General features: G+C 32.7%; 1 protein-coding gene across 1 annotated transcript in view; it reads right to left on the bottom strand.

Moving 5' to 3' along the window:
* LOC124370871 overlaps positions 1-27139 on the bottom strand; it is a 152152-nt gene that overhangs the window by 35391 nt on the left and 89622 nt on the right. Inside the window, 10 exon segments of the mRNA XM_046829199.1 lie at positions 235-247; positions 2126-2234; positions 3213-3385; positions 5635-5952; positions 8002-8127; positions 9516-9767; positions 10823-11010; positions 11223-11377; positions 12002-16674; positions 16676-25798. Coding sequence (XP_046685155.1) covers positions 235-247; positions 2126-2234; positions 3213-3385; positions 5635-5952; positions 8002-8127; positions 9516-9767; positions 10823-11010; positions 11223-11377; positions 12002-16674; positions 16676-25798 — 15130 coding nt within the window.

Genomic DNA, 27139 nt, shown 5'->3' with positions numbered 1-27139 from the left:
ACCACAATTATTTCACACTTGGATTAGGCTTATCTTCAAACAACAATACACAACTCTCTATGAGGTAAAGTGTCACAATTGTATGCATTTCATCACAAGTGAAATTTTTATAAATAATCAAATAACCTTGCATGAGGAAATTCCAGGTTTTGCCAAATCTTATCTTTATGTTTTTATGTACTGTTATTTGGCATGAAGTGAAGAACAAACTCATTGCTAAATGCACAACTATACATGTGAGCCCATGCTGGTCACATTCATTGTCAATTAATCACATATGTGTGGAAGTTTTTAAGTACAAATAACCTCAAAATGTACATTTTGTTGCACTTTTGGGCTAAGTCTTGGAGAATATTTGTAAACAATTTTGTATATCCAATTTATATGCTAACAGCCCAAATACAAATAGTATCGAGTATTAGGTAGGTTTTATAGATATTTGCCTATTGCAATTACTCTTATGATAGAATTTACATATTTTTTTTTAAATCTTCGCTTAACACATCACTCAAAACATACAACAAACATCAGAAAAACTGTTTTTTAATAACTTATGGCTTATGCAATTTACATATGAAACAGACTTCACATCAATATTCGTACAGAGATAGTACACCTGAGATGGGTGTGTTTAGTCTATATCAACCAATAAAATGTTTCAATATGGCAATGTTCAAAATTGTGCAACAATTTTAATTGAACTGTTTCATAACATAGACCCAAAAATGACATGGTTTTAAGTAATGTTAAGCAATTTCCAGCTCTTTTTATGCTAAAGCTTTAAAAATGACACCTTTTCTAAGTATAGAAGTTGAATGGTTATATTGTATTAGGTATTGTGAAATAAAACAGAAAAAAATGAAAACGACAATTCAATATACATAACGTTTGCTTTTACATGATTTTTGATATCTCGTAAGATTCAAAGTAGTGATCATACAATGTTTTCAAAAGTATACAATAACATTGAATTATTGCAAGTGAATTTTTCGCACTGAAATCTTGTAAATGTTGGAGATTATGGAATTTCTAAACATTTAAACATTTAAAAGTGTTACGTGTTTATGACAACCATTAAAACTGCTTTAAGTTTTTTATGACAGCCACATATAAAAAAATCTTCCAAACTGTGCCATAAGAGATGTTACATTTGTTCTTTTTAACTGTGTTATTGAGACTAAACTATATGTATAATGGCATGGATTTATTGAATAAGAATTTCCAGCCATAGATGTGTTTGCTAATGTAATGACATTTTACTAATATGAGTATGATGGCTATGGAGAATAAGTTTTATTTGTATTTTTAGTTCTTAGGCTTATGCAGCCAGTTTAATCTAAGGTTGTCTACACAACATTAAAGCTTTACTCACATCAAAACATTGTCTACACAATTATATATTTTTGGAATATGTTGGCCATGCTGTGATAAGTTAGTTTCAGTCAACAGATGTTTAACTGAAACTACCAGAAAGCCATCTGCTTATACAGGTGAGTTAAAGAAGCATAGCTTAGTGTTATAATGCAGTGGCTTAACCAACCAACAAACAATTTGAAAAAAAAAAAAAAAAACAGTGATCAATATGGCTTCTTTATCACTAGCTGCATGCAAGCTTTTTGATAATTTCACACTATCTTCTTCATTTAAGTTATTTTCTTTCTAGATTATTTCTATGGTTTCTCTTATTATCATTCGATACTAATACAGAGCTTATGCATGTTCTTTTGTGTAGACAAATTTTAAAGCCACTTTTTGGTTTTGTAAGTTTGTTCCGCTATGGTCTATTTTTTTGTATCATCAGGTTTTTTATGTATTCACTAACTCCTGAATGAGCCACTACTACATGGCATTTATCTTACACAGGAATTGTATCCCTTATGGGTCTCATATATTCTATTATATATAGTTTTTATTCCTAAACTATTATGTCATCTGCGCACACCACCAACTTCCTCTTCTCTCTCCCTTCATCCTCCTTGCTAGATCTACAAGCGCTAGTGACATGTCAGTTAATCTCCTGAGTGCCAAGGACAACAACATTCTTATAAGTAACTGACATAGAACATCTTACAACATTATTAGTTAGCAGGTGAACAAACAAACTCATTGCCAAGCTATAACTCACCATTGACGAGAGCTCTGGTAGATTCATGGATATCTCGTAGCAGCGTGGAAGTGTCGGGACCACTCCAGATGGATCGAGTGGGCGTCAGGGATCGAGCCCTCTGTCTTACCTGCAACAAAAAAGTAGATTGATTATTTAAAATAAAAAATATAGATTTAAGATACCAAACAAAATTATCAGTGACTGAGTGTGGTTATAGTAGGAAAAAAATACAATTCAATCAGTTAATCCATGATTACTTTAGCACAGAATCTCATCAAAGAAAATATTTTAATAATTCTTGTACATTCTTGATTCATTGAGAACTACTGAATTTTGACATCATGTGGTAAAACACAACAGAAGGTAACCTGCCTTACCAAAACAGTATATTTTCTCTCAGTTGATTCTCAATTGGTTTTTATATCTGACTTGGTGAACAAAACTGGGCACAATTACAAATTATCGGTTACTTAGACTGAAGTGACTATTCTACTAGAGGTTTGATGATCAGATGGAGCTGGTCAGATGATAAAGCTGTATTAGTTCTCATCCTGTTAATTAATGCCAGAGTTTCTGTTTACCTTGAGTCTTAGTTCTTGTTCTTGTAAATATGAGCAGATCTGAAATAGTGTGAAACAGAACAGAAAACCAGACTACACTCTCTGAACCAAAACACAATTAAACAATGCTTCCCTAGAAAAGGGCTCCCATTAAAAAATTGTTGCATAGTTAATTGTAAAAGGCTGTAATTTTGATGAGGAAGGTATGGTAAATTCTGCTCTTCAATTATCTCCTTCTCGTATTTTCTATTTTCTTCATTATGTACAATACAAATTTAACACTGAGTCTCCACTTAGGAATGTATAACACTCCAGATAGCTTAAGAAAAAAATTCTTAACTCATGCAAAGGAGTTAGTATTTTCTATAAAATGAACCTAAAGCTGAAAACCATCCCTTCCAACCCCATAGCAAAATACTGAGTGCTGAAACAACTATTATATCAAAAAGCTCCATAAATCAAGGTTAAGTTGGTATTTTGTGGAATTGTAGGAAAGAAAATTCTCCATACTTTATTGAGTACAAACTATTCCTATATGAACTAACCCTGACAGTGACAAAGGCATGGTCCGTCCCATAAATGTTCTTGGCGGTAATGAAATAAGTGCCAGAGTCCATGATGGTGGCATGTTTCAGTGACAGGCGAACATAATCATTGACAGTTTCTTTCAGTGTCCGGATGTTGTTGGTGATATCCTTCATGTTTTTCATCCAGGTTACTGAAACCAATCACATAATTATATAAGAGAAGGATAAAAACAAAAAAGACCAAAATTAGATTACAAATTTCAATTAGTTCCCCTTTTCAGGATATAATTTTGGCTTTGAGTCTGACAGGAATCAATAGTCCACTCAAAATATTATACTTTAGAGCTTTAATTTATATAAATAAATTTAATTTAATAAATTACATGAGTTTATAAATAAAAGTCCAAAATAGTGACCAAAATCAATTTCTCTCCAAATAATTTTTATTTCAATAGCTTTATTCAAACAAAATGTACATCAGTGTACAATAACTAGTGTAATTTATAATTTCTAATTACATTATGTTCTTAAAAGTATGTCTTATGTATTACAGTCATTTTACAAAATGTATCTACATGTTGTAAAACTCATCAATTGTGCATAATACTACTTCAACTACTATGCTGTTTTCTCTTCTTACCATTTATGGCAATGGTCTAAGAAATTTTGTTCCTGTATATGTAGCCTTCTTTTTATAAAACTCTAGATTGTGATGTGTAGGTATGATGTGATTTATAGTATTGTACAAATGTATTTCAAAAGGTTAATCTATTCTATTTTTCTTTATATTATATAAAATTGTGTTATAAATAAATTGTCCATAATCTGTCAGAATTTACATATTCTTGAAATATTTCCTAGCTAATTAATCAGGTCATAATTTGTTTATAATTCTTATGGCTCTTTTTTGTTGTTTAAGTAACATGTGTTTTTTTAGAGGTATAGAAATTTAAGTTGGCAATACTTTTTTAACTGGTGGCCATTTTGTGAGCTGTCAAGTGATTTATGTTTAGTTTGGCTTGGCATTTCAACATGAATAGACTGACACCTGAACAACGCTTCCAAATTTATTTTGAAAATCATGGTTCTGTTCGAAATACGTATCACGCACTATGTTCATTTTACAGTCAACATAATTGTCCATTAGCAATTAATTCGATTAACTATAGTACGTTTTTACACCAAGTTTACGCTAAATGATAACACGCATCCACAGAGATGTCATACAGTGCATACAAAAGAAGTCATTGCTACTGTAGAGTGTAGCGTACAGGAGAGGAAGACCCGAATGAGTCTGTCCGCCATTGTGCACAGGAATTGGATATGTGTCCATCCACTTTATGGAAGATTTTGCTGAAAGATCTTGGTTTGGGTGCTTACAAAATCCAACTCGTGTAAGAATTGAAGCCACAAAATTACCTAGCAAGGTGTAGATTCAATGAATGGGCCCAAAACAAGATTGCCGTTGGTCCCAATTTTCATAAGCGAATTTTGTTTAGTGACGATGCTCACTTTTGGTTGAATAGATATGTCAATAAACAAAACTGCCGTATTTGGAGTGATGATAATCTTCAAGTGTATGTTGAGACACCATTACTGACTGTTGTCTGTTTGGTGTGCTTTATGAGCTGGTGGTATGATTGGTCTGTACTTCTTTAAAAACAATGCTGGCCAGAATGTTACAGTCAATGATGACCACTATAGAGCCATGATTAATGACTTTTTCATTCATCAATTGAACAACCATGATGTGTGGCAACTGGTGTCATGTGGAAGGTCTACGGATTAACCCATCAAAAACAAGTATGATAACCTTTACCAGGAAAAGAAAGTTCCAGCTTGTACAACCTGTTCTGGAAGGTATAAGGATAAAACACTGATGCAGTCAAGTATCTAGGCGTAGTTCTGGATAAAAGGCTAACATGATACCCAGATATTGAGAACACAATATCCAAAGTGACAAAGGTCATTGGAGCTTGTAAAAGACTGTTTGAAGTCTGAAATGGGGACTAAAACCCAAAATGATTTATTGAATCTATAAAATCATCACATATGCTGCATATGAGTCACTTGTTAAAATGAAAATTTTAAAGTGGTTTAAACAATAGAATCTGTTCAGCATAGGTCGTTTCATGGAGAATCATGTCTACTAATTTGTGAATAACAAATATTTTGAGAATCTAATAAGGGTCATTTGGGTTGGAAATTCAAACTTCTATTCCAAGTATTCCCACTAAAATCGAATGATTGGCAGCGATTTTTGCTAGAATATAGAATATATAAATAAAGTTAGTCCTTGCAGTCATTTTTTCAAAATAAATATAATTGAAATTACTAATATACAAATTAATGATTTAAACTATAATTATTTATGAAATTCAACTACAGACACTATAACACATAATAAAACTTCCTTATATAAGATAGCTCTAAAACTGACCTCTGGGTTTGGGGTCTCCAGTGACACGGAAGGAAATCGTGATGTCCTCGCCCACTGCAATGTTCATGCTAGTGTCTGGGCGGCTGACAAACATGGCAGGCTTGCCCCGAGCTCCACCCACTATCTGTACATTAACACTAGTGTCCCGGTAGCCATGCATGTTGCTAGCTCTACACGTGTAGGTTCCAGCTTCAGTGATGCTAGCGTCACTCATCACCAGCGAGTACACACCTCCATCCTCCAGGTAGCGGAACCGTGAGGACTTCTTGGGCAGGGGCTCCGAGTTACGATACCAAGTCACCTCCGCCTTGGGTGTCCCTACAGTACACATAACAGATGTCAACTCTTGTTTGAATGAAATCATTATTAAAATTTAAAGCAGAGTCAAATATTTAATTAAATGCGTGGTTTAATTCAAACCATTCATTTCATTGGATGATATTCAAAGCTTTATTCTTTAAAAAGTGTTTTGAGCAATACTACTGAAAGGTTTTAACCCTTACATGGGAGCTCTGCCACTCACGAGAGTTATTCCGCCTCCTAACTCTGGCATAATGAGTCTCTGGCTAACATGCCATTGTTATTTCCCATTTCATTGAGATAATTTTTAAAATCTAGCAAACAATGAATGGCTACAATGATAGGAACACTTACTACATAACTGTTGTTTTATAAATGTTGGAGTGTTACTCTATCTTCCTAAATGCTGGGCTGAAGAAGTAGTAGTTTTTAATCAATTGTTTCCAACAATGGAAGAGAAATTTGGCTTGCTAGCTGACTCACTGGTGGTTTATATACTTTGCACTGCAATATATATTGTGAAAGGGAGGGAAAAAATTTAGAATTGAGCAATATTAATTAAATATTTAATGCTTAAGGCTAATCGAATTTGGAAGAGCAGATGGTCGAGAAGACTACGGTGTTGTACTTTGTTTTTGAGTAAGAAAAAGTATAGGTTCAAATCCTGTCTATGACCATTACACTTTTTATCAGTACTATCAACCTTGTACTGTATCAACACTTCTTATTCTGTTTGATAAGATCCTCACTCCTGCCAGTGACCCATGAGGCTGGGCAAAATTAGCCTTAGAAGGAGATAAGCCTTTTCTTTTGACAAAAAACAATCAATACTTGTGGATGAGTAGGTTCTAGAAGTAATGAAATGAAAGTGTAAGTGTAAGATAAAACATTAAATAGCAATTAAAAATTTTATTAAGTAATTGGTATGATTAAAATAGTGACAGAATGTGTAGTGAATACATATATTAAATTATTGTTATATAGGGGCAGTTATTTTCTAAAATAAAAGAGAGAAAGAAATGCATTAAATTTATGTCCAATATTTATTAATGATGATTAAAATCAATTAAAATATAAAATTACTGCAAAATTGCGGTACAACACAATTTGGGAATTTTCTGAATAGTTTGTCACATATTGAAAAAACTAAATGTGCAGATATGTATTAATTATATTTTAAGAGACATATCTCACAAGTGTATGAAATGAAATGGGTGTAAAAATGTTTGAGGTTTAACACATTTCCTCTCAGAGCTTACTAGCTGACAATGTTGCTCACCTTAAAAAACAGGATATAGCTATAACTTTTGAACATTTTTAGATAGAAAGTAGAATAGCCCAAAAGATGCTTACAACTGAATGTTTTCAATTAGTGATTTATTTCTCCTTTTACAATACATAATTCTAAAGAAAAAAAATCAAGAATCATGGCCCAAACCATAGGTTTTTATGTTTATATCTGTTTTAGATATTTCAGGTCAAAAAAATTGAAATTTTAATTCAAAAAAACAAATCATATAGGTACTTTAATATGTTGAAAATGAAACAATTTTAACCTTTAACAGGGAATGAAAATAAAGTTTTGAAGTCTTTCTTGGAGTTAAAAATATATTAAGTTAATGGATAATTGTCTTAATATAGCTTGCAGAGCTGAGCAATAGGCACTCCTAGTTTTATTTTCCCAGCGTTCAAACGTAATTAATACATTTATTATGGCATTGGGAGCATTCCTTCAATATGTTAAATGTGCTAACTAGTAAGTTCCTTTGACATAGCAGTATTCCCTTTTTCCTTCTTTGATATGAAATCATTTTAAAACAGGCAAAGGAAAGGTGAACTTCATGATCGCCTGCATAAACCCTCTATAAACTTGCTCACTAAAAATAGTCTTTGACTAAATATTATGGTAAGCTATAATATATAGTTTAGAACTTGTGGTCGGTGTTATGCACATGTTATGCAAGTGAATGAACTGATAAAACTTCCTAGTTCCCAAAGAAATTGTTTCCTATATGTTGAAGAGTAAAACTATTTTTTTTACTTCAAATGAACATACTAATGATTTACCTTTGATGGCAACCTGAAGTGCAACAGTACCACCTTCCCTCACAACATGGTCTGATAGGATGTTGGTGAAGCGAGGCACCTTGGTATCTGTGAGGTTTCTACTGGCAGCCAGATGTTTTTCTCTACCTGGAGTGGCATATGTTGGAGTGAATTATAATTTGATAGTATGATATAATATTTGATTACACTTTACTGACTAAACACTGAATGATTTAACAATTACTTTTGACACTGTTTACTTGTACCATTAATGTGAAATTTACTTTATCCTACAACATTACAGTGTCTCCGAAACCAACAGTTTGTCTGTCCTGGGATATGGAGAGACGGCATCTCTACACCAGCACAGATTAAAAAAGAAGATTGAGAAAGGGTTTAGGAAATATTTGGTTTTAACAACTGATGAAACATAGGAATTGAAATGAATTATTTCTTAGTAGTGCCAAGACATAGGGTGAAAACAGTGTTGTAGTAAAACTGATGTTATTAATACCGATGATAAAGAAGCATTTATTAGGTCTCAAAAAGAGCAAAGTTAGATACGAAATCATTTTAACGATAATAATAAAAGATATATTGAAAGAGTAAGAAATGTACTAGTATATATATATGATATATGAAAAAGTGTTGCTACTTCATTGCCTCATTACCATGACCATAAAAATTAATTTGCCTCGTATTTTCTGTTCTCTGGGATTGTTTACAGTGATTAAAATATATATTGTGCCCACGACTGTTAGATTTTTTCTGTTATCTGGTGTTTGAATGTAAGGTACAGAAAAGCCAACCTAAATTCATCATCAAAAGTTTTAGATGTAAATGGAATGATGCAGATCTTTGGTGTGCAATTCAAATCAAAAGGAAAGACATGTTCAGTTAAGGAATTGTACTGCTCTATGACAATTCTCCATCCTAGCTGCTGATGACACTCAACGGATAATACAACGGTTCAGCTTGGAGCAGTTTGCTACACTTCTAGACCCACATTATGGTAAACATTATTACACTGGCAAAAAAGTTGTGATATTTCTATTAAAACAGTGCCTACTTTCCTGACACTGTCATTTTCTACAAATGGTGGCACTTAATGTTGAATACTGATTGAACCAAATCTTCCTGATTTGTTTTAAAATTACTTTATCCCCTTAAACTATCCTGACAAGGAAAAATGTATGGAATAGAACATTTATTTGTAAAGTCCATTTTTAACCAAAATATTAAATAATATGAACGTATTACAATGTATTCAAATATCTTTGACTGCCACAATTTTTTTTAAATCTTGAAAACTGAATGTTCTAGTTTTGTTTCCGAGATTTTAATGCATGTGGAATGGTTAGTACCAAAGCCTCTTCCGAGGAATTTTCCAGCAATCTCTAATATTGATGAAGTTGGCAGCCAGTACTGCACGTTAGTAATAACTATATGTTTGATTCAGTAGATGTTTGGTCAAAATGAACAATATTGAAAACGTTTGAATAGTAAAATTATCCTATTTGTCCAGTGGTAATAACCTTCAAACATGACGAAGCCTGAAGTCTGCTCTGACCACACCAAGTTCTCTGCCACACACTTGTAAAGGCCAGAATCGCTGGGCTCTGGACCGTGGATGACCAGACGACAAGTGCCATCCGTCAGCACACTCTGCTGGTAGCGGGAAGCGATTCTGAGTGGCTGACTGTCCTTGAGCCATGTTACAGATGGTAATGGATGACCCTTCACTCTGCACTCGATAACCAACTCATCTGATGAGCTCTTGTATTGATCTACAAAAAAACCATATATTTTAATGTAAATAATAAATTCTACCATCATACTACAATGTCCCAATGATCACAAAGCCAACAATTTCGAATTCAAAATAATACAAGTTATTTCTAAAGAAATGTAAACCCTCTAAAGATTGAATATTAGAAATAAAAACTTTTTCTTATTATGGACATTGAAAGGATACAAATACTGTAACATTTTATTGTGTCTAGTTCCACTCTTCGAGAGGGTTTCAACTTTAAACTCATTTTCCCCACAAATCTTCCTGGTAACAACGTTAAGAAATCTTAATTAGTTTTATCTTTTATTCCTTGACATCAGATAAAGTTGGACTGTTATTTTAACAAAAATTTTCCACTTTGAAGTAACAGTACACCCTAAAACAGCATCTCAAAATTTGTATAGACAGATTCTAATACAAAATCCACTATGTTGCACATAAAAATACTCCTAAACAATAACTTGAACAATAATGTCACCACTTGAATTCAAAATAATTTCTAAAAAATTACTTCTGTTTTATTACTTTTTATAGTAGTTTAACACTAGAAAGTGTACAACACTTGTAACAAATCATGCCACTACAGTTATTTACAATATTTTACATAGTTAATGATCACAGATTTTCTATAATTTTAAAGCATAAACTAGAGATATTCAAGCCTTAAAATCTGTGATGAAAAACTATGGATGTAAAAGAATACGTTCTATCAACTAGTAGAATACTTGCATGGATCTTATTCAGCTATTTTGATGAATTAAAAAATTTAACTTCACAACTTGACTTTTTTCACAATTTAAGTTTGGCTAAATGGTTTATTTTTCTGAATTCAGTTCTACTGATTGTTAAATTATACAAATACACATTGATATTTGAATAAAATTTAATTTAAATCAGCTTATTAGAAATTAACAATTTTGTTACGAATCAGTGCCATGATTTGGTTCTTTGCTAAATAAAAAGGATCAAACATTTTAATCTAGAAATTCCTAATCCTTGGCTTATAATCTGAATAATTTTCAATTATAATTAGTTATTGCCAACCCTCACCTTTGACAGCTTGTGTGAAGACTGGGGCCTCTGGAGCAGACTCTATGTATGAAAATATCTTGATGGTGGAAGTTGTTGAGGTTTCTCCACTAGCATTACGAGCAACACAAGTGTACTTCCCGGAGTCTCCCAAAGTTGCCTCGGTAATCTCCAGACTGGCCAGTCCATTGGATAATCTCATGTGGAGTCTGTACAGATGAATCATGAGGAAAATATAATTTTGAATTTTGCAAGGAAAATAAATCTATACTATTTTCAAGAATTTAAAATTCAGTGAGGCATAAAAAAACTTACTAAACTAAGCACAGAGAATTGTTTTCATATCCCACCATACATGATAATTATCACTAGCTTTAACCAGGATAAATTATAATGTATTCTGATTTAAATATGATATTACCTAGGATCTTGGACGGCACTAATAAGATGACCATCCTTGTACCACTGAACAGTCGGTTCAGGGCTGCCGGTGAGACTGCAAGTCACTTTGAGTTTGGAACCTTGAGCTGCTGTACGATCAACCAGTCGGCCACAGAACACAGGCTTGCTGGTTGTCTAAACCAACCAAACTATTAGGACGAAACAGTTAAGAAATCATAAGCACAAAACTTTGTGCGTACAATGCACATTTATGTTTGAAGTTAAAACATGCTTTTCACGTCTTACTATGTAGGAACTTTTCCCATATATAGAGATTCTCACACAGAGCTTTGGCTCCATGGAACGGGCAAAACTTGCCTTCAAATGATACTAAAACCCCTCTATTTATTAAATTATAAAAGTAAATTTTAAATATGGCTGTAATAATTGTAAAATAACATATTATAAGCAGTATAAATGAACTACTAATGTACTTTATTAATGTAACTTTTGATCACCAAAGAACCTATTTGGATTATTGTTTATACTTATTACAGTGATATTTCAGTTTTAAAATCATGAGCTAGTACATCATGTGTGTAAGTAAATGTTTACCTAATACTTTAATCTCTTAATTTGATAGGGTAATTTATCGATATTAACCCTTTAATTGATCTGCATCCTATCTGAGAGAAAGATCTGAAACTCAGAACATTCACTGAAATTGCAGCTGAGTGGTCTGAATACTCTGTATATGCTTAAAAAGACCTTAGATACTTAAAAGAACTTATTTTAAGGTGTGGACACAATAGAACAAACCTGACGTCGCTGGCGCTGATAACTGCTTTTCTCATGTAAGATTGTACTTGGTGTTTCGTACTTCTTTTCTGTAAGTTTCTTTGTTATTACTAATTGGCTTCCTTCTGATTCCTCTTTTTTACTTTCAGATTCATACATCCATTGCCGAGTGTCATAACTTTGACTTTTCTTGATTTTGAATGACTCTGAATACGATTCAGAGCTGTAATCTGATGTTGAACTTTCGTCCACAAATAACCTCTGTTTTGTTTGTATTTTATCGCTGGACTGAATATACTCTTTTTCTTTTTCTTCGCCTTTTGGACTAGGTACCGATATTTTAGATCTTCTAATAGTTACATTTTGATCTTCAACATTATTATATTTCTTTTTTATAGGATCACTGTCATCACGTTTTACATCAGAAACGAATGTGTCCCCTGATAATTTTGAATTAGTATCTTGGCTTTTTTCTTCATTGGCTTTAATCGATTTTCCCCCTTTCATGTGTTTGACTTTGTCAGGTATACCAGTTCTCTCAGGAGTCTTGGTTTTCTGATGTACTTCAACATTGTCTTTCATATTTTTCAAAGATGAATATTCTTCTTTATATTTATTGTTGATATCACTAACTTCTCCTTCTATAGTGGAAATATCTTTGGGTTTTTCAGAAACATGCATATCAGGGTATTTATTAGTATTGAAAGATTGTTCAACATTCACATTTTCAATAATTTTTTCAGAATCTGTTACATCCAATAATTTTATTTTGTCCTCTGTTTCTTTCACTTCAGATTTTTGTTTTTTGATGCTTTCTTTTCTCTTTTGAGTTTCTTTAGAAGTTTCGACTTTCTTGACATCATTTTTCTTGCCATGTATGTCTTCGTTTTTATCTTTTACAGATTCTGAGATTTCACTTTTAGTAGTTACTTCAGATACTTCTGGCTGCTTTGATGTTTTAACTTCCAAGGTGTCACATACATTTGCACTTTTATGATCAGGCTTTCCTTCATCCTTGAACACACTTACAGCATCTTTGCTCTTTTTCTTTTGTTTGACAGATTTAATTTTCTTTATATCTTCTACCTCCTCTGTATTATCTTTTGTTTTTGTTAATGCTGTAGAATCTTTGCTTTTCTTCCTGTCTGATGTTGCTTTCACTTCATATTTAGGTTTTTCTGAAGATCTGAGTTCAATGTCTGCTTCAATTGTTGGTTGTGTAGATTCTTTGTTTAATTCTTCCATCTTAAGTTGTGTTAATTTTTCACTTTCAACCTGAGTTACACTTTCTTTTTCTATGTGTTTATCATTATGTATTTCTGTAGGGGTTAGGCATCCTTGAGTTCCAAGTTCCAACTTTTTCAGTTCATTTTGCTCCTTAACTCCTTTTTCCATTTCATATTTGGTCTGTTCCCTATGTTCGACATTCTTCTCAATCGTTTTTGGTGTTTCATGTAAATCAGTGTTTAAGCTTTGAAGTTCTTTTGATGACTCAGTTTTAGTAATTTTTTCTCTGTCATGAATACTTTTTATACTTACATCCACATCAACAATCTTTGTTTCATCTGTATTTTTTATTTTAATAGATTCTTCTGTATCTTTAAGTACATTAACATCTTCATATTTTATATTTACACTCACATCCTTACGTTCAATATCGGACTCTTTAAGATTTTCCCCAGTTTTAATAGTTTCAGATTCTTTAATTATGTTTTCTATTGTCTCAGTAATTAAACTTTCATCTTTAATTTTAGTTTCCTTTTCATTAATGGTTTGTTTTACTTTTTCAAGTTTATTACTCGTTTTGATTTTTTCACTATCTTCCGTTGTATCTTTGATTACTGATGTAATTTCCAATATCTCTTCTTGATTGGCAGTATCTAAACTACAGTTATCCTTCAATATATTTATGTGTGTATTGCTTTTTACTTTACTATCCTGGTAAGTTCTCTCTTCTTCAATTATCGTTGATTCTTCTTTTCCTGTTCCTGATTTTGTAGAAACATTACAATCTTCTACCAGTTTAGAAATTTCAGAATCTGTAACTTGATTTTCCTTCATAATATTTTCCATTGCAATTTCCTCTTTTGGTTTTGAACGATCCTGAAGATTGGTACTCTTTTTCTTCTTTGAAACCTTTTTGGTTTCCTTGTTTTCTTGCTCCAATTTTATTGGTTCCTTCACAAAATCCATTTCAACCTTATTTTCTTTTTCCAAATCCAATGCTACATCAACAGTTTGTGTTATTGGAACAGGAGGTATTTCCTGTTCAATTTTATTATCTTTCTTTTCAAATTCATTCACTGGAGATTTATATGCTATGTGAATTTCTTTAGGAGGTTGTGGGTGAGAGCTTTCTGTTCTTTTTATATTGTCAGAATGTTTGTTTTCAGTAGCATCATTTGTTTTCATGTTTTCATCAATATATTTACTTTTAACTTCTTGAGTCTCATTAGTCTTTGATATATCTTGAATAGTTCTGATCTCTTCATTTAGTTTGCTCCTGTTTATTTCAATCAAGGACGGCTCTACTTTTATCTCAGTTGTATTATTTAAACCTACAGGTTTAAATTCCGATCCAAAATCTTTATCTTTTTCAATATCTATATGCTTTATGTTTTCTTCACTTCCATAGCTTATTTCTTTATTTGAAACCACTTGTGCTATACTTTCTATAGGAACTTTATCAATTTTTATATTTTTTTCAAATTTACTTTCAGTAATATACTCCGCGGTTTTAATGTCGTCTGCAGGTTTTCCTTTGGCATTTTCCTGATATTTATCACTTGTCCAAGATGTTTCCTTAAGATCATCTTTTTCTACTACTTTAGGAACTGTTGCTTGGTTTTGGTCTTCAATTTCTGATTCTTTTGATGTAAGAACCATCGTTTGATCTGATGTATTCAATTGGTTTGAAGTTTTAATCACACTTTTCTCAGGTTTATGTTCTTCTGTAATTTTTATTTTATGAGTATCTTCAACTTTTTCAGGCGTTTTATCTTCTTCTTTCATAAAGTTTGTTTCTGAAATTTTGAGATTTATAGAAGTAGTATTTTCTTCAACATTTTTAAGGTCTTTAATGTCAGACGTTCCTTTCACTGTTCGATCTAGTACAACTTTTTCAACTACCGTTTCTTCTTCCTTGGTAATTGTTTTACTGTCAGGAGTAAAGCTAGCAACACCTGACTTTTTTGCACATATTTGAATACATGGGGCATGTGTGCATGAAGCTTTTGCGTTATCCATTGCATGTTGCACTTCTTTTGTTGAAAATAAACTTTGTTGTAGTTCAACTTGTGCTGCAATTTTTAAATTAGGTGAACTTGTAAGCATACTAGTTACTTCTTTGACTTCACCCTTCTCCAAATTTTGAACACTACCTAATAATTCTTGGATTTCGGTTTGTGCTGCTATTTCAGTGATTTGAACTTGGGACATTTTAGCTTCAATGGTTTCACATATATGTTCTAGCTGTTGAGTTGTTAATAATATTTGTGGTAAAGCATTTTGTGCTACAGGTAGATTTGGTTCTAAGGCACACTTTGCTTGCATTGTTTCTTTTACACCCTTCAGGGACTCAACTGCACTTAAAATCTGTTGGAATTCAGTATTTACTGATGCTAAAAGAAGTGGTTCATCCACCACTTTAGCTTGAAGATTCTCCTTAAAAGTCATCAGATTTTCTGTAGTAAGTAGAAATTGTTGTATTTCAGACTCAAGGGCAACAGTTAAATGTGATTCTTGAACAATCAGTGATTTAAGAGTCTCTGTAGCAACATCTAAGTAATCAACTGCTGATAACACCTCTTGCACGTCATTATAATAAGCAATTGCAAGAGGTGATTTGCCTACATAAACTGTTTGAGAATGATCTCCCTTAGGCAAACTTCCTTTCTTCAATGCAGTTGTTTCGTTCGTATCAAAAGTCTGCTGGGTTTCAATTTGCACAGCGTGTTTGATTGAATCGCTCAAGGTAACTTTTTCTTCCAAACCTTCCTTCGAGCATTTACTTTTTTCTGTACTATCCAAATCCTGTTTTTGAGAATGAGTGATGCTTTCAGAAGAAGGTACATCTGTAAAATCTGATAAAATTGATAGTTCCTGCTCTGTTTTCTTCTCAAAATCTAAAGCTTGTGCTTCCTGAACATCAATATGGAATTGGTTTTGCAAATTAGTGACTGCTTTGGTTTCTGATATCAATGCTACACTATCATCACTCACAACTTGTGTTTCAATTTGGACTTGAGAGCTTGTCAATGAGGAAAAGTCTCTATCTGATGATGATAATGAATGAACAAATGTTTTGCTGTCTTTTGAGGTAACCGATTCTTGAGTTCCTAATTGTGATTCTTTTACACTCTTAATAAGGTTTTCACCATCTTTTGAAGTAAAGATGTCTTCATTGTTATTGTCATGCTTTTTATCCATGAATGCCACATCTGACCGTTGATCCTTTTGAGAAGACTTTTCTATACTTTCAGACTTGGTATCAGTATTGCTAGTGTCCTGAACTGTTGTTGTTTTTGCCATTTCTGTAGATGGTTTTCTGTCAGTCAAATCCTTATTATGAGTGTGATTATTATCAGATGATGATTGTAGCTTCTCAAGTTTTGTGCTGTCTTTCAATGAAATGCAATCTTTAACTATTGAATGAGGTTTTGTCTCATCCGAAAGCTCATCCTTACCTACATTTGAAAGCTCACTCTTTGTTAAATCTTTTTTCTGTACTTATTATACTAGTATCACTAATCACAGTTTCTTGAACTTTCAAAACTTCTGATATTTCTAAAAGATCTTTTTCTGGAATTAAAGGAGCACTTGTTGTGGTACACAATTCATCAGTTACCATCAGTACACTACCAAGTTCCTTTCTTTGTGCTGAGGGATCTAATTCTCCTATTCCAGATTTGGTGTCATGCACAATCCCAGGAATAATACTATGATCCTCTTTAGAAGTATAGACATCTTCTTTTTGAATAATAGGTTTACTTTTGTCATTTATATCTATGGATGCTAAGTCTGAATGCTCAACCTTTTTCAAATATTTTTCTGTACTTTTTGAACTGATATCACTTATATTTGTAAGAGCTTCTTCTGCAAGCAATGGAATTCTAGTGGGCGTACCCACTTCATCAGCTAATGATAGCGTAAGCTCAGGTTCTGTACTTTTTTCTGAGGAAACAGCTTTCACAATTCCTGATTTGATATCTTTCACAGTCTCAGGAATAACACTTTGTTCCTCCTTTAAAGTGTTAATTTCTGCTTTTTGAGTAATAGAGCTTTTGTCTGTGGATGTTACTTCCAAGGTTTCGACTTTAATCAGAGTATTTTCTGAACTTTTGGAGCTAGCATCATCAACTAAAGTTTCTTGAACTTCCAAAACTTTTGATTCTTCAGTAAAACATTCTTCTCCGATCAAAGGAATACTTGTCAGAGTATTATCTTTATCTGATAATGGTAGTATTTCCAAAGAATCTTTTCTATCTGTTGAGGTTAACGCTTCTTCAATTACTAGTTGAGGTTCTGTTGTACTCTTACAAACCTCTACTGAAGTGTTATCTATTTGTTGAGATATAAAGGTAGCTTCTTCTTTCTTAATTATTAATGGCACATCTGAACACATGCCCTTTTCTGAAGCATGTTCTGTACTTGAACTAGTATCACTTGAAACTGTTTCTTGAACTTTTGCGAATTCTGATGATTTTTTCAGATCTTCTTCAATCATAGACGTAACGTTTTCATCAACACTATGTTCTTTTAGTGAAATATCATGTTTCAGTTCTAAGGTATATTTTGCGTCTACTTGTTCTTTTATGACATTTTCCTGAGAAACTTCTACGTTTTGTAAGCTTGTATTTGATGGACAAACTTGAGAAAGAACGACAACTTTTTCATTAAGTGTTTCAACATATGTTTGGCTTGCTAATGCTTTTTTAACACTTTGTACAGCATCTGCAGAACATAAAATCTGCTGCAGTTCATTCTGAATAGCTGTCTTAATATCTAGTTCTTTTCCAGATTGAACTTTAATAGTTTCTTCTATAGTTTTCAAACTTTCACAAGCAGTTACAATTTGTTGAATTTCTATTTCAGTTGCTACATCAACAGTTTGTTTCTCAACAGATGCCACTTGGAGAGCTTCATTGATAGATTGTATTTCTTCGGCAATATTAAATATCTGCTGAAATTCTTTCTGAGCAATGCATTTTAGGGTTGGCTCGGTGCTAATTTTAGCCTTTAATGCTTCTGTTGTAGTCTTTATATTGCTTGTCAAAGAAATTAATTCCTGAACTTCAGTTTCCTCTGCAAATTGAGGAGTAGCTTCTTCATTAAAAGTTTTTTTGATTATAAAACTATTTGTATCAGATAAAACTTCTCTTTCTGTCATTTTATTTAAATCAGCATGATCTGGAACAATTTCTGTAACTGTTTCATTAGGTCGATACAATGGTTCTTGTAATATTTCAGTTTTAGAAATGTCATTTGGGGACAAAACTTGATGAGGCTCAGTTCGAGCATTATTTAATGATATTGCCTGTCTCAGGTTATCTAAACTCTGAGCAGTTGATATAATTTGCTGCAATTCAACATTGAGACTTTCACACTTTTTCAGCTCTTCCACACGTTTCCCATCCAATATTTTCTTTAAATTTTGAACACCTTCATGAGTTGATAAAATATCCTGTACTTTTGATTGGGTTGCTGTATGAAGTGCTGGTTCTTCTACACAAACTACCTGTAATGCCTCCTTGATTGATTGAATGCTTTCAGCAGCAGTTAATAATTCTTGGACTTCTTGTTGAACAGCTTTACCATAAAAAGGTTCGTTTTCAATTTTTGCTTTTAGTTCCTCTTTTATATCTTGTATTACACCTGCAACAGACATAAATTCTAAAATCTGGGATTGGACTGGAAGTTCCCAGAAACCTTCTTCCATTGTAACAGCTTGGGAATGTCGTGCTATGCCTGAATCACTAGTTAAGCTGTCTATATTTGATAAAACTTGCTGGCACTCAGCTTGAACTGCTCCTTCCAGCAAAGTTTCTTGTGTATTTGCTTGACTATAAACATTTTCTTTACTTTTTAAATCAACAACATTAGACATAGCTTGTTGTATATGAGCTTCTAATGCAATTATTGGTGTTGTTTCTACTACAGATGCCAAATCTGAGGATTTTTTAAATGTTTTTAAATTTTCTTCAGTTGATAGGATTTGTTGAATTTCATTTTGGAATCCAGTTTGAATGTCTTTTTTAACTTCTGCAACATGGGAAGTCTTATCTGTTAATATAAAGCTCTCAGCATCTGATAAAACCTGTTGAATGTTAACTTGAGGTTCAATCATAAATGATGATTCTTCAATGCTAATAGATTTCAATGTTTCTTCTTCTGTTTCTAAACTTTCAACGTCTGCTAAAGACTGTTGAAGTTCACCCTGACAAACAAATGCAGGCTCAAATTCCATTTCAACATTCTTAACTTGCACACTGTCATCACATGTTAGAGATTTATCATGAAGTAGTGCTTCTTGAGTTTCCACCTGAACTGCCATTTTTAAAGAACTGTCTTGTTTAATTCCTGATTCAAACTGAGGCTTTTCAATAGTAAGATTACCAGCAGGTATTAAAACTTCTTGAGTTTCTGCTTGAACAGCAAAATTACAAGAAACATCTTGAACTTCTGCTAACTGTAATGTCTTTGATTCATTTACAGAGAAGGTTTCTACTTGTGATACTGTTTGTTGAATAGCTACTACTGGTGAACAAACCTCTTTCTCGTTAACTGAAGCCAAGTTTCCATGGTCAATATTTTCTAGTCTTATCCTTAAGTTACTTTCTGATGTATTTTCAACATCTGTTAGAGCTTGCTGCTCTTCAATTACTGCTATATTTAATTGATTTCCTCTTACAGCTTCTGCCATATTTAAATCAGGAAAATCAGCCTTAAACGATACTCCTTGTTCCAATACCAAATTTTCGTTAATATTTAGTACTGCACTTACCATTGAGATATCTGTAACATTCGCTAAAGTGGAGAAATCTGATAATGTATTGTCTTCTGAGTTAACATCCTCTACAAATTGCTGTTCAGTTATTATGGCAATGTGCTTTGCAACTTCTTGTAAAGGCTTAGCAACCATTTTTAATAGTGATATATTGGTTTTAACTGACAAATCATCACCAAGGGTTTCCAGAGCAAGTTGATTTTCAACTAGTGCAATGCTTTCTTGAAGAATGTGAATGGGCTTAGCAAGCATTACTAAATTCTCCTTAGCTGAAAACGATTCTACATTACCTTCCATAATCTGATTTACTTCAATTGAAGCTAGTTTATTTTGCAATTCTTTAGCAGGGACTGCAATTGTTTTTAAAATGGATATGTTTTCAGATAAAGACTGTAAATCTGGCTCAATCAAAAGCGTTTGTTGCTCAATAATTGATGACAATACTTTCTTTAGTTCTTCAACAGGCACAGCAAGTGTTTTCAATGATGATGCTTTTGTGTCTTCTGATAACAGCTCCATGTTAGCTTCCATAACCACTTGTTCTTGAATCAATGCTACTCCACTTCTCAATTCTCTTATTGGTTTTGCTATTTCATATAGAATGCCAGCACACGACTTTCCAGGGATACCATTACCACTTGACTCAAGAATAATTTGTTCTTGTATTTGTAAAACTCCCTCTTGGATTTCCTTAATTGGCAAAGCAAGAGTTTTCAGCATGGTTAAACTTGATTGATCTGCAACTGATTCTGAGATGTGCAAAGAATTTTGTTGTTCTTCAATATTATGGATGTATTGTACAAGTTCTTCAATTGGATGAGCCAACACATCAATATCAACATTTTTCAGACTGGAAAAATCACCAGTTGAGTTCAATAAAGCATGCTCCAACTTCATTAAACCTAACTCCAAATCTGATGCAGATTTTTCAAAACGTTCTAGACATAAAGAAACAGCCTCTGGTTCTTTAATTTCAGATGTGGTCACAGGTGAATCTTTAGAAATCGTATCTTTAAATGTTTTCAAAGGACCACTTAAATTTTGTAAAATGTATATTTCTGATACTTCTTCTCCAAACATCAAATGTTCCTGAACTACTTCTAAGCTGTACTTTAAATGACTAATTGATTCCAATGCATCATGATTGTCTGTAAGATAAGTTTCGATTTTTTCAAGTTGAACTTTCATAGCATTAAATGCACTTACTAATGCCTGTTTGTCTTGTTTTTTATTACTAATTGAAGAATTAACTTTATCCAATGTGTTCTCAAGAAGAGCTTCTTCAGCAGTTTTTAATGAATCACAAAATGTTTGTAATTCTTGAGTCACTTGGATTAATGCTGCTGAGTGAATTAAGGGAATGTTTGCTGATTGTAAAGAAACTCTTGTCTCAGTAATATCATCAACAATCGTATTTACATCTTTAATTGTATCACTAAATGAAGCTGAAGAAATATCAGTGATGTCTCTGTTCATATCTTCTTTAAATGATAGTTCACCTTCCCATGTGCTTTCCATATGTGATAAGTATTCTAATAGATCAACAAAGGTAGTGGAACAGTTTTGGCAAAATACAAAATAGCCTGATGATAATGATGATTCATCTAACTTGCAGTTCATTAATATGTTAACATTTGATGAAAGTTTGGATAAAAATGTTTCTGTACCTTTTTTTAGACAATGAACAGGATGCTTTACATCTTTTATAGCTTTGTTAGATGCCAGTACTATTCTATTCTGAAAGTTTATCACATCACTTCTAAAGGAATTTACAGATTCAATAAGTTTAATATGAAATAGAGAATCCGGCTTTGACTCATTTTGGCAAATGAGATCTACTCTCTTCAAAGCATTTTCAAAATCTTTTAATAGCCCAGACAATTCTTGAAAAATAGGAAACATATCTAAGCTGTCTAAGGAATGTTTGTTAAGGTAGTTTTCTTGGATCATTATTGATGATATTTTGAGCTGCAGTTCATGATTCACCCTAATAATGGAATGTAAGTTTTTATTTTCTTTTGAATATGAAGATGATTGAGTCTTATCAGCCAGTAATCCATCAATTTCTAAAAATTGCTTCTTGAGAGCGTTCATGGGTTGTACAAGAGACTGTAAAGTTACAATGTTTGATTCCATTGTTGCTGGCTCATCACCATACTCAAATGATACTTGGTCCTGAATGATTAAAATACTTCTCTGAAGCTCTTGGATGGGTTGTTTCAGTTCTAAAAATATTTCATGGGAAATGATTTGAGAGTCAAGTTTATCCGAAATATTAATTAATGACTTTTGAAGACATTTGAATGGTTCAGCTAAGGTCTTCAACATATTAATATTTAGACTGTCCTTGTCTTTTTCGTGAATGTTTTCAATTATTTTATTTAATCCACCTTCAACTTGTGTTAATGGTTCTGCCATTCTACAAAGTACTTCAATCACAGCGGTCTCTGGTAGAGACAAACATGTGGTTGAGTGACGTTGCAATTCAGCTAATTCAGCTAAAAGATCACTCGCTGATGACTTAACTGCTTGGATACCTGTAGTGGGTTCTGGAAGTTTAGATATATCTTTTGAGACCAACTCTTCGGTTTTTATAATACTTGAGTTCAGTTGGTTAAAAGGAAGAATCAATTCATTCAAGGCAAAAAGTACAAATCTTAAATATGATGATTCATTTAAAGACTTTGACAAAACAAATTCTGTGCAACTTAAAACGCTTTTATGAACTTGATCTAAAGATTTAAGTACAATAGCTGATGCTGACTCAGGATTTACCTCCTGTAAAGGATCAGTCATTAAAGAGAGATGACCATACTGATCGAGTTCAATCTCGTGCTGCGCCAATGACAATTCTGTTCTAATAGCCTGCAAAGGTTTACACAAATCTTGAGCAAGATTATATAACTCAGAGCTGTTCAAATTTTTGCATTTCTCTGGCATCTTAATTTTATTTTCTGTCTTATGTAAAGTCTTCTGTAAATCAGCTAACGGTTTACATAGAGAATACAGTGAACTAAGAGAACTGTAAGTTTTCAAGGATTTTGTCATTGAGCGCAGAGAGTTGGATAGACTTCCAACAGTGTCATTCAGTTCCCTGATGATAATTACACCATCTTCAGAGACATTTTCTGCAAATCCTGTTTTTGCTAACTCCGGTTTAATAATAGATGAAGCATTCATTAAATGTTCAACTGGTGTAGTTAGTAATTCGACTGAAGTATGCTCTGATAAATTTTCAACTAGCTTTATGGTAGTCGTGAGTTCTTCTAAAGGAAATGATAGTTTGTAAAGCATCTGAATCCCTAGGCCACGTATTTCTTTGTTTGAATTAGAATTAGCAACAATTTCTAATAATTTGACACTGCTTCCAAAAGCATGAATAGAGTGCCTTAAAGCTGTATTCAATGCCAAATTTGCGGCTCTCAATTGTGGATCTATTGATTGGTCATCTTCCACAACAGTCAATAAGCATCTTTCGATAACAGTTCTGAACTGTTCCAGTGGAGCTATCAAATTTGATGTTAAAGTTAATATGTCCTTTATTTCATTATCAGTTGTATGATGTGCTTTTTCTTTTAAAGATGTAGTGCAATATTCCAGGGCAAGGGAATGCATCTGTAATTCATTGCGTAAATTGGAATCTTTAATAGTATGCAATGATTGTTGACTTATTATTGAATCTGCTAAACTTTCTTCTATATCTTGTACAGTAAGAGGAACAAATGACTCACTCTGTACTGCAGTGTTTTGCAAAAGATTTTGATCCGTGTTATGAACTTCGGTTTGTAGTTCTACAACTGACTGAGCATAAGTAGGTTGTGGAATAGTTGTTTTTTCAGTAAGATCATCCAATTTACTAGAGAATTCTCCTTCAGTGTGTTCTACACCACCCTGGACTATCAATAAAGAAGGTTTGAATGATTGGAGTATTTCTGAATAAGTTTCTTCGCCAGTTTCAATCACAGCTTGTTGTTGAATGAAAGCAAGTTCCCTATGTAGCTCATGTAAAGGCTGACTTACAGTTTCCAAAACAGATTGGCTTGTTCTTTTAAACAGTGTCAGCTCTTTGCTATCTAGGATATTTTGTTGTTCAATAACTGCTAAATTTCTTTCCAATTCTTGGATGGGTTCTTTGAGTGTCTCTAATATTGAGCTTGGAGAGTATTGTCCAGCTTTTCTTTCTTCAGCAATCTTTTCCACTTTTACAAGTCCCTGCTGAATCTCATTTATTGGTTGTACTAAAGATTCTATTATAGACAAACTAGATTTAGCTGATTGTGGTTCTTCACTAGATTCAGAAATAATTTTTTCTCCCACAGCCATCAAACCTTTTTGTATTTCTTGAACAGAATGGGTTAGGGATTCTAAAACCGACATTTCACTTTTGTCATAGGCACTATCCTCTGCAGTATCAAAATCTGCTGAATGTTCTTCTTCCTCCTGGGCTCTTGATTTATCACCTATACTTTCTAGATCGGAAGTGCTTCTCATTCTGTCAAGGTCTGAAGTACTAACAACTTTTTTACCTTTGAGTGGTTCACGATCTACTGATTCAGCTTCTGATGAAGGAGGTACTTCAATTTCTGACTTCTGGGACTGATCTTTTTTCTCAATGGAACCTGATTTCTTTACTGACTTCTTTCTTTTCTTTCTCAAATTAACTTGCTCAGATGTTTCACTTTTTATTGCAAAAACGTCATCTTTTTCAGATGAATCTGTTGATATACTTTTTGAAAATGGAATTTTTTGCCTTTCTGATTTTTGGGTAACTTTATCAGACAAAACATCGCTAGAAATTTTTCTTTTTTCATATTCAATCAATGAATCATCCTCTCTGCCAGATGAATCTGAAGCAGGTTTTATGTGATACCCCTTGGTTTTATTAGTTTCAGAAACTTTTTCACTTTTTTGCAACGATTTACGGCTCTCAAATTCTTGTAATGAGTCATCTTCTTTCTCAGACTCAGAAGACTTGTTTTTCTTTACTGCACCTTTTATTTGTGCTTGTCTAGGAAGATCTTCTTGTTCAAAGCCAGACTTTAAAGTTTTTCTTTTTTCAAACTCACGCAATGAGTCATCTTCTTTCTCTGAATCTGTTGATTTCCTTTTCTTCAATTGTCTTTTTAAGCTTTTCTTTTCTAAGTTCAGATCTTTTAAGACAGTACTGTTATCTTCTGAAATTGCATCTGGTTGCTTTTCAGTGGACTTTGACCTGCTCCTTGATTTTTTGCGTATTTTCTTTCCCTCAGACAATTTTCCGTTGTTTTCTCCTAAAGATGCTCTCAATTCCTTAGTGTTAGTATCACTGCTTTTCAAAGCTGTTGGTTCAACATCAATTACAGCTTTCTGTTTATCTCCCGAACTACTCTTGACACTGGTTAAACTATCTTTCTGAGATTTATCTCTATGTGAACTCAAAGCATCAACAAACTGTTCACTACTATCTTCTTCTGGCGAGACTTTAGCCTCTTTGAAACTATGATATGATGACTCGCTAGCATCAGCAACTCGTTTTCTTGGTGGTTTAATGGGAACAGATTGTTGTGTTGAACTGATAGGTTGAATTGTGCGTTCAAGGAAGTCTGCACTTAATTTTTCAAATGGCATTTCATCTGGTGTTATAACCATTGGAGACATATAGCCATTATTATCCTCGGTGATTGAGAATTCATCTAAGTCAGCCTCAGTTCGATCCTCTGCAGACGCATAATATTCTGGACTGACGTCAATCACCACAGCTTCCATCAAGAGATGTCCAGACGTTGATGTCTCCTTCACAAATCTCATAGGTGGTAACTCCACAACATTGTGTTCTGAAACATGGAATATTTAGTAATTTCTAGAAAATATGATTATGATGCATCTATTTAAAATTACACTAAAACTCTGTTGGTTATTTATCCTTTGTATACATTTTATACATTATTAAATATATTAATTTATTTTTATCCTTTGAGTGCCAGTTGGAAATTCTAAGAGATCTTGTTGACGATTCTTGAGACTTTTCACATTTGAGTCTACAGACTCAAAGAATTAATATTGCCTGTTGTCTACTATAACAGCAAAATAACACTACAAATAACACTACATAAACCTCTGAGTACTAACTGCCTATCCTAAGATCTTAAAGATTAGTCTACCTGTAAATGTCTCCTAGCAATTATAAGTATGAGCAAAAAACTCTAAAATAATAATTAGTTATTTATTTTTTTTAGTTTCTGGACTTTTAAGTTCGGATCTAATTTGGACTTCTAATTTATTAAATCCAATACAAAATTATAATACATTTCTATTAGAACACAATGAATTAAAATATGATATTATTCAAATGGTTTATTTTCAAAGTATAGTAAAATTGCCAGTAATAATTTCATATATAGTAAGTAGTTTTTACAAACAGTATTATATAAAGTATTCTTGTACCTATGAAAGCAGTGCTCTATTTTTGTGCAAGGGCACTACCATCTATTAATACCAAAACCCAAACATAATATGAAAGCAAATTAATATCATTCCAGTTATAAGCATTTAAATCCAAACAAAACATAAATATTTATAAAAAAGTACAAAAATTAGGAATATATAATCTTGTCATATTCTTAAATAGAAGTAAATAAAAATAACTTTTTAAATTGTGAAAGTGTTTTACTTTGATAAAACCTGAAATAATTTTAAATGTATAATGATTTCTGATATTGATATTTATGTTATATGAATGTTGTAGAAAAAGGTATAATTTGAATCTAGAATGTAGGCACTGTGGAGTGAAATAAAACCAAAGCGCAAAATATTACATTCATAAATGTAATTTAAAACTATTTAAATCCAAAAATGATCAGATTCGTATTTAATGTGTCTTTAAAGCTTTCACAACCACAAAAAATCAGGATGGCATGTAACTGGTGAAACCAATATAAGCATAAAAATAACTTAATTGAGGTCTGAATCAAAGACCGTTCATCAAGAAGTGAACACAAAGTAAAACTGTATTACATACTGTACCTAGACTTTTCACTTCTTGAAGACCTGAAATCAATGTGTACAAAAATGTGTAAATATTGTTTAAGATACACACTATGGTGACTTACAAACAAATAAAACTACCACCACACTTACCAAATGTGTTTCTAGTCAAAAAGCAATACCATTCCTTT

Source organism: Homalodisca vitripennis, chromosome 1, assembly GCF_021130785.1.
Source record: "Homalodisca vitripennis isolate AUS2020 chromosome 1, UT_GWSS_2.1, whole genome shotgun sequence".
NCBI classification, from domain to species: domain Eukaryota; kingdom Metazoa; phylum Arthropoda; class Insecta; order Hemiptera; family Cicadellidae; genus Homalodisca; species Homalodisca vitripennis.
This window is presented reverse-complemented; position numbering and strand designations above follow the sequence as displayed.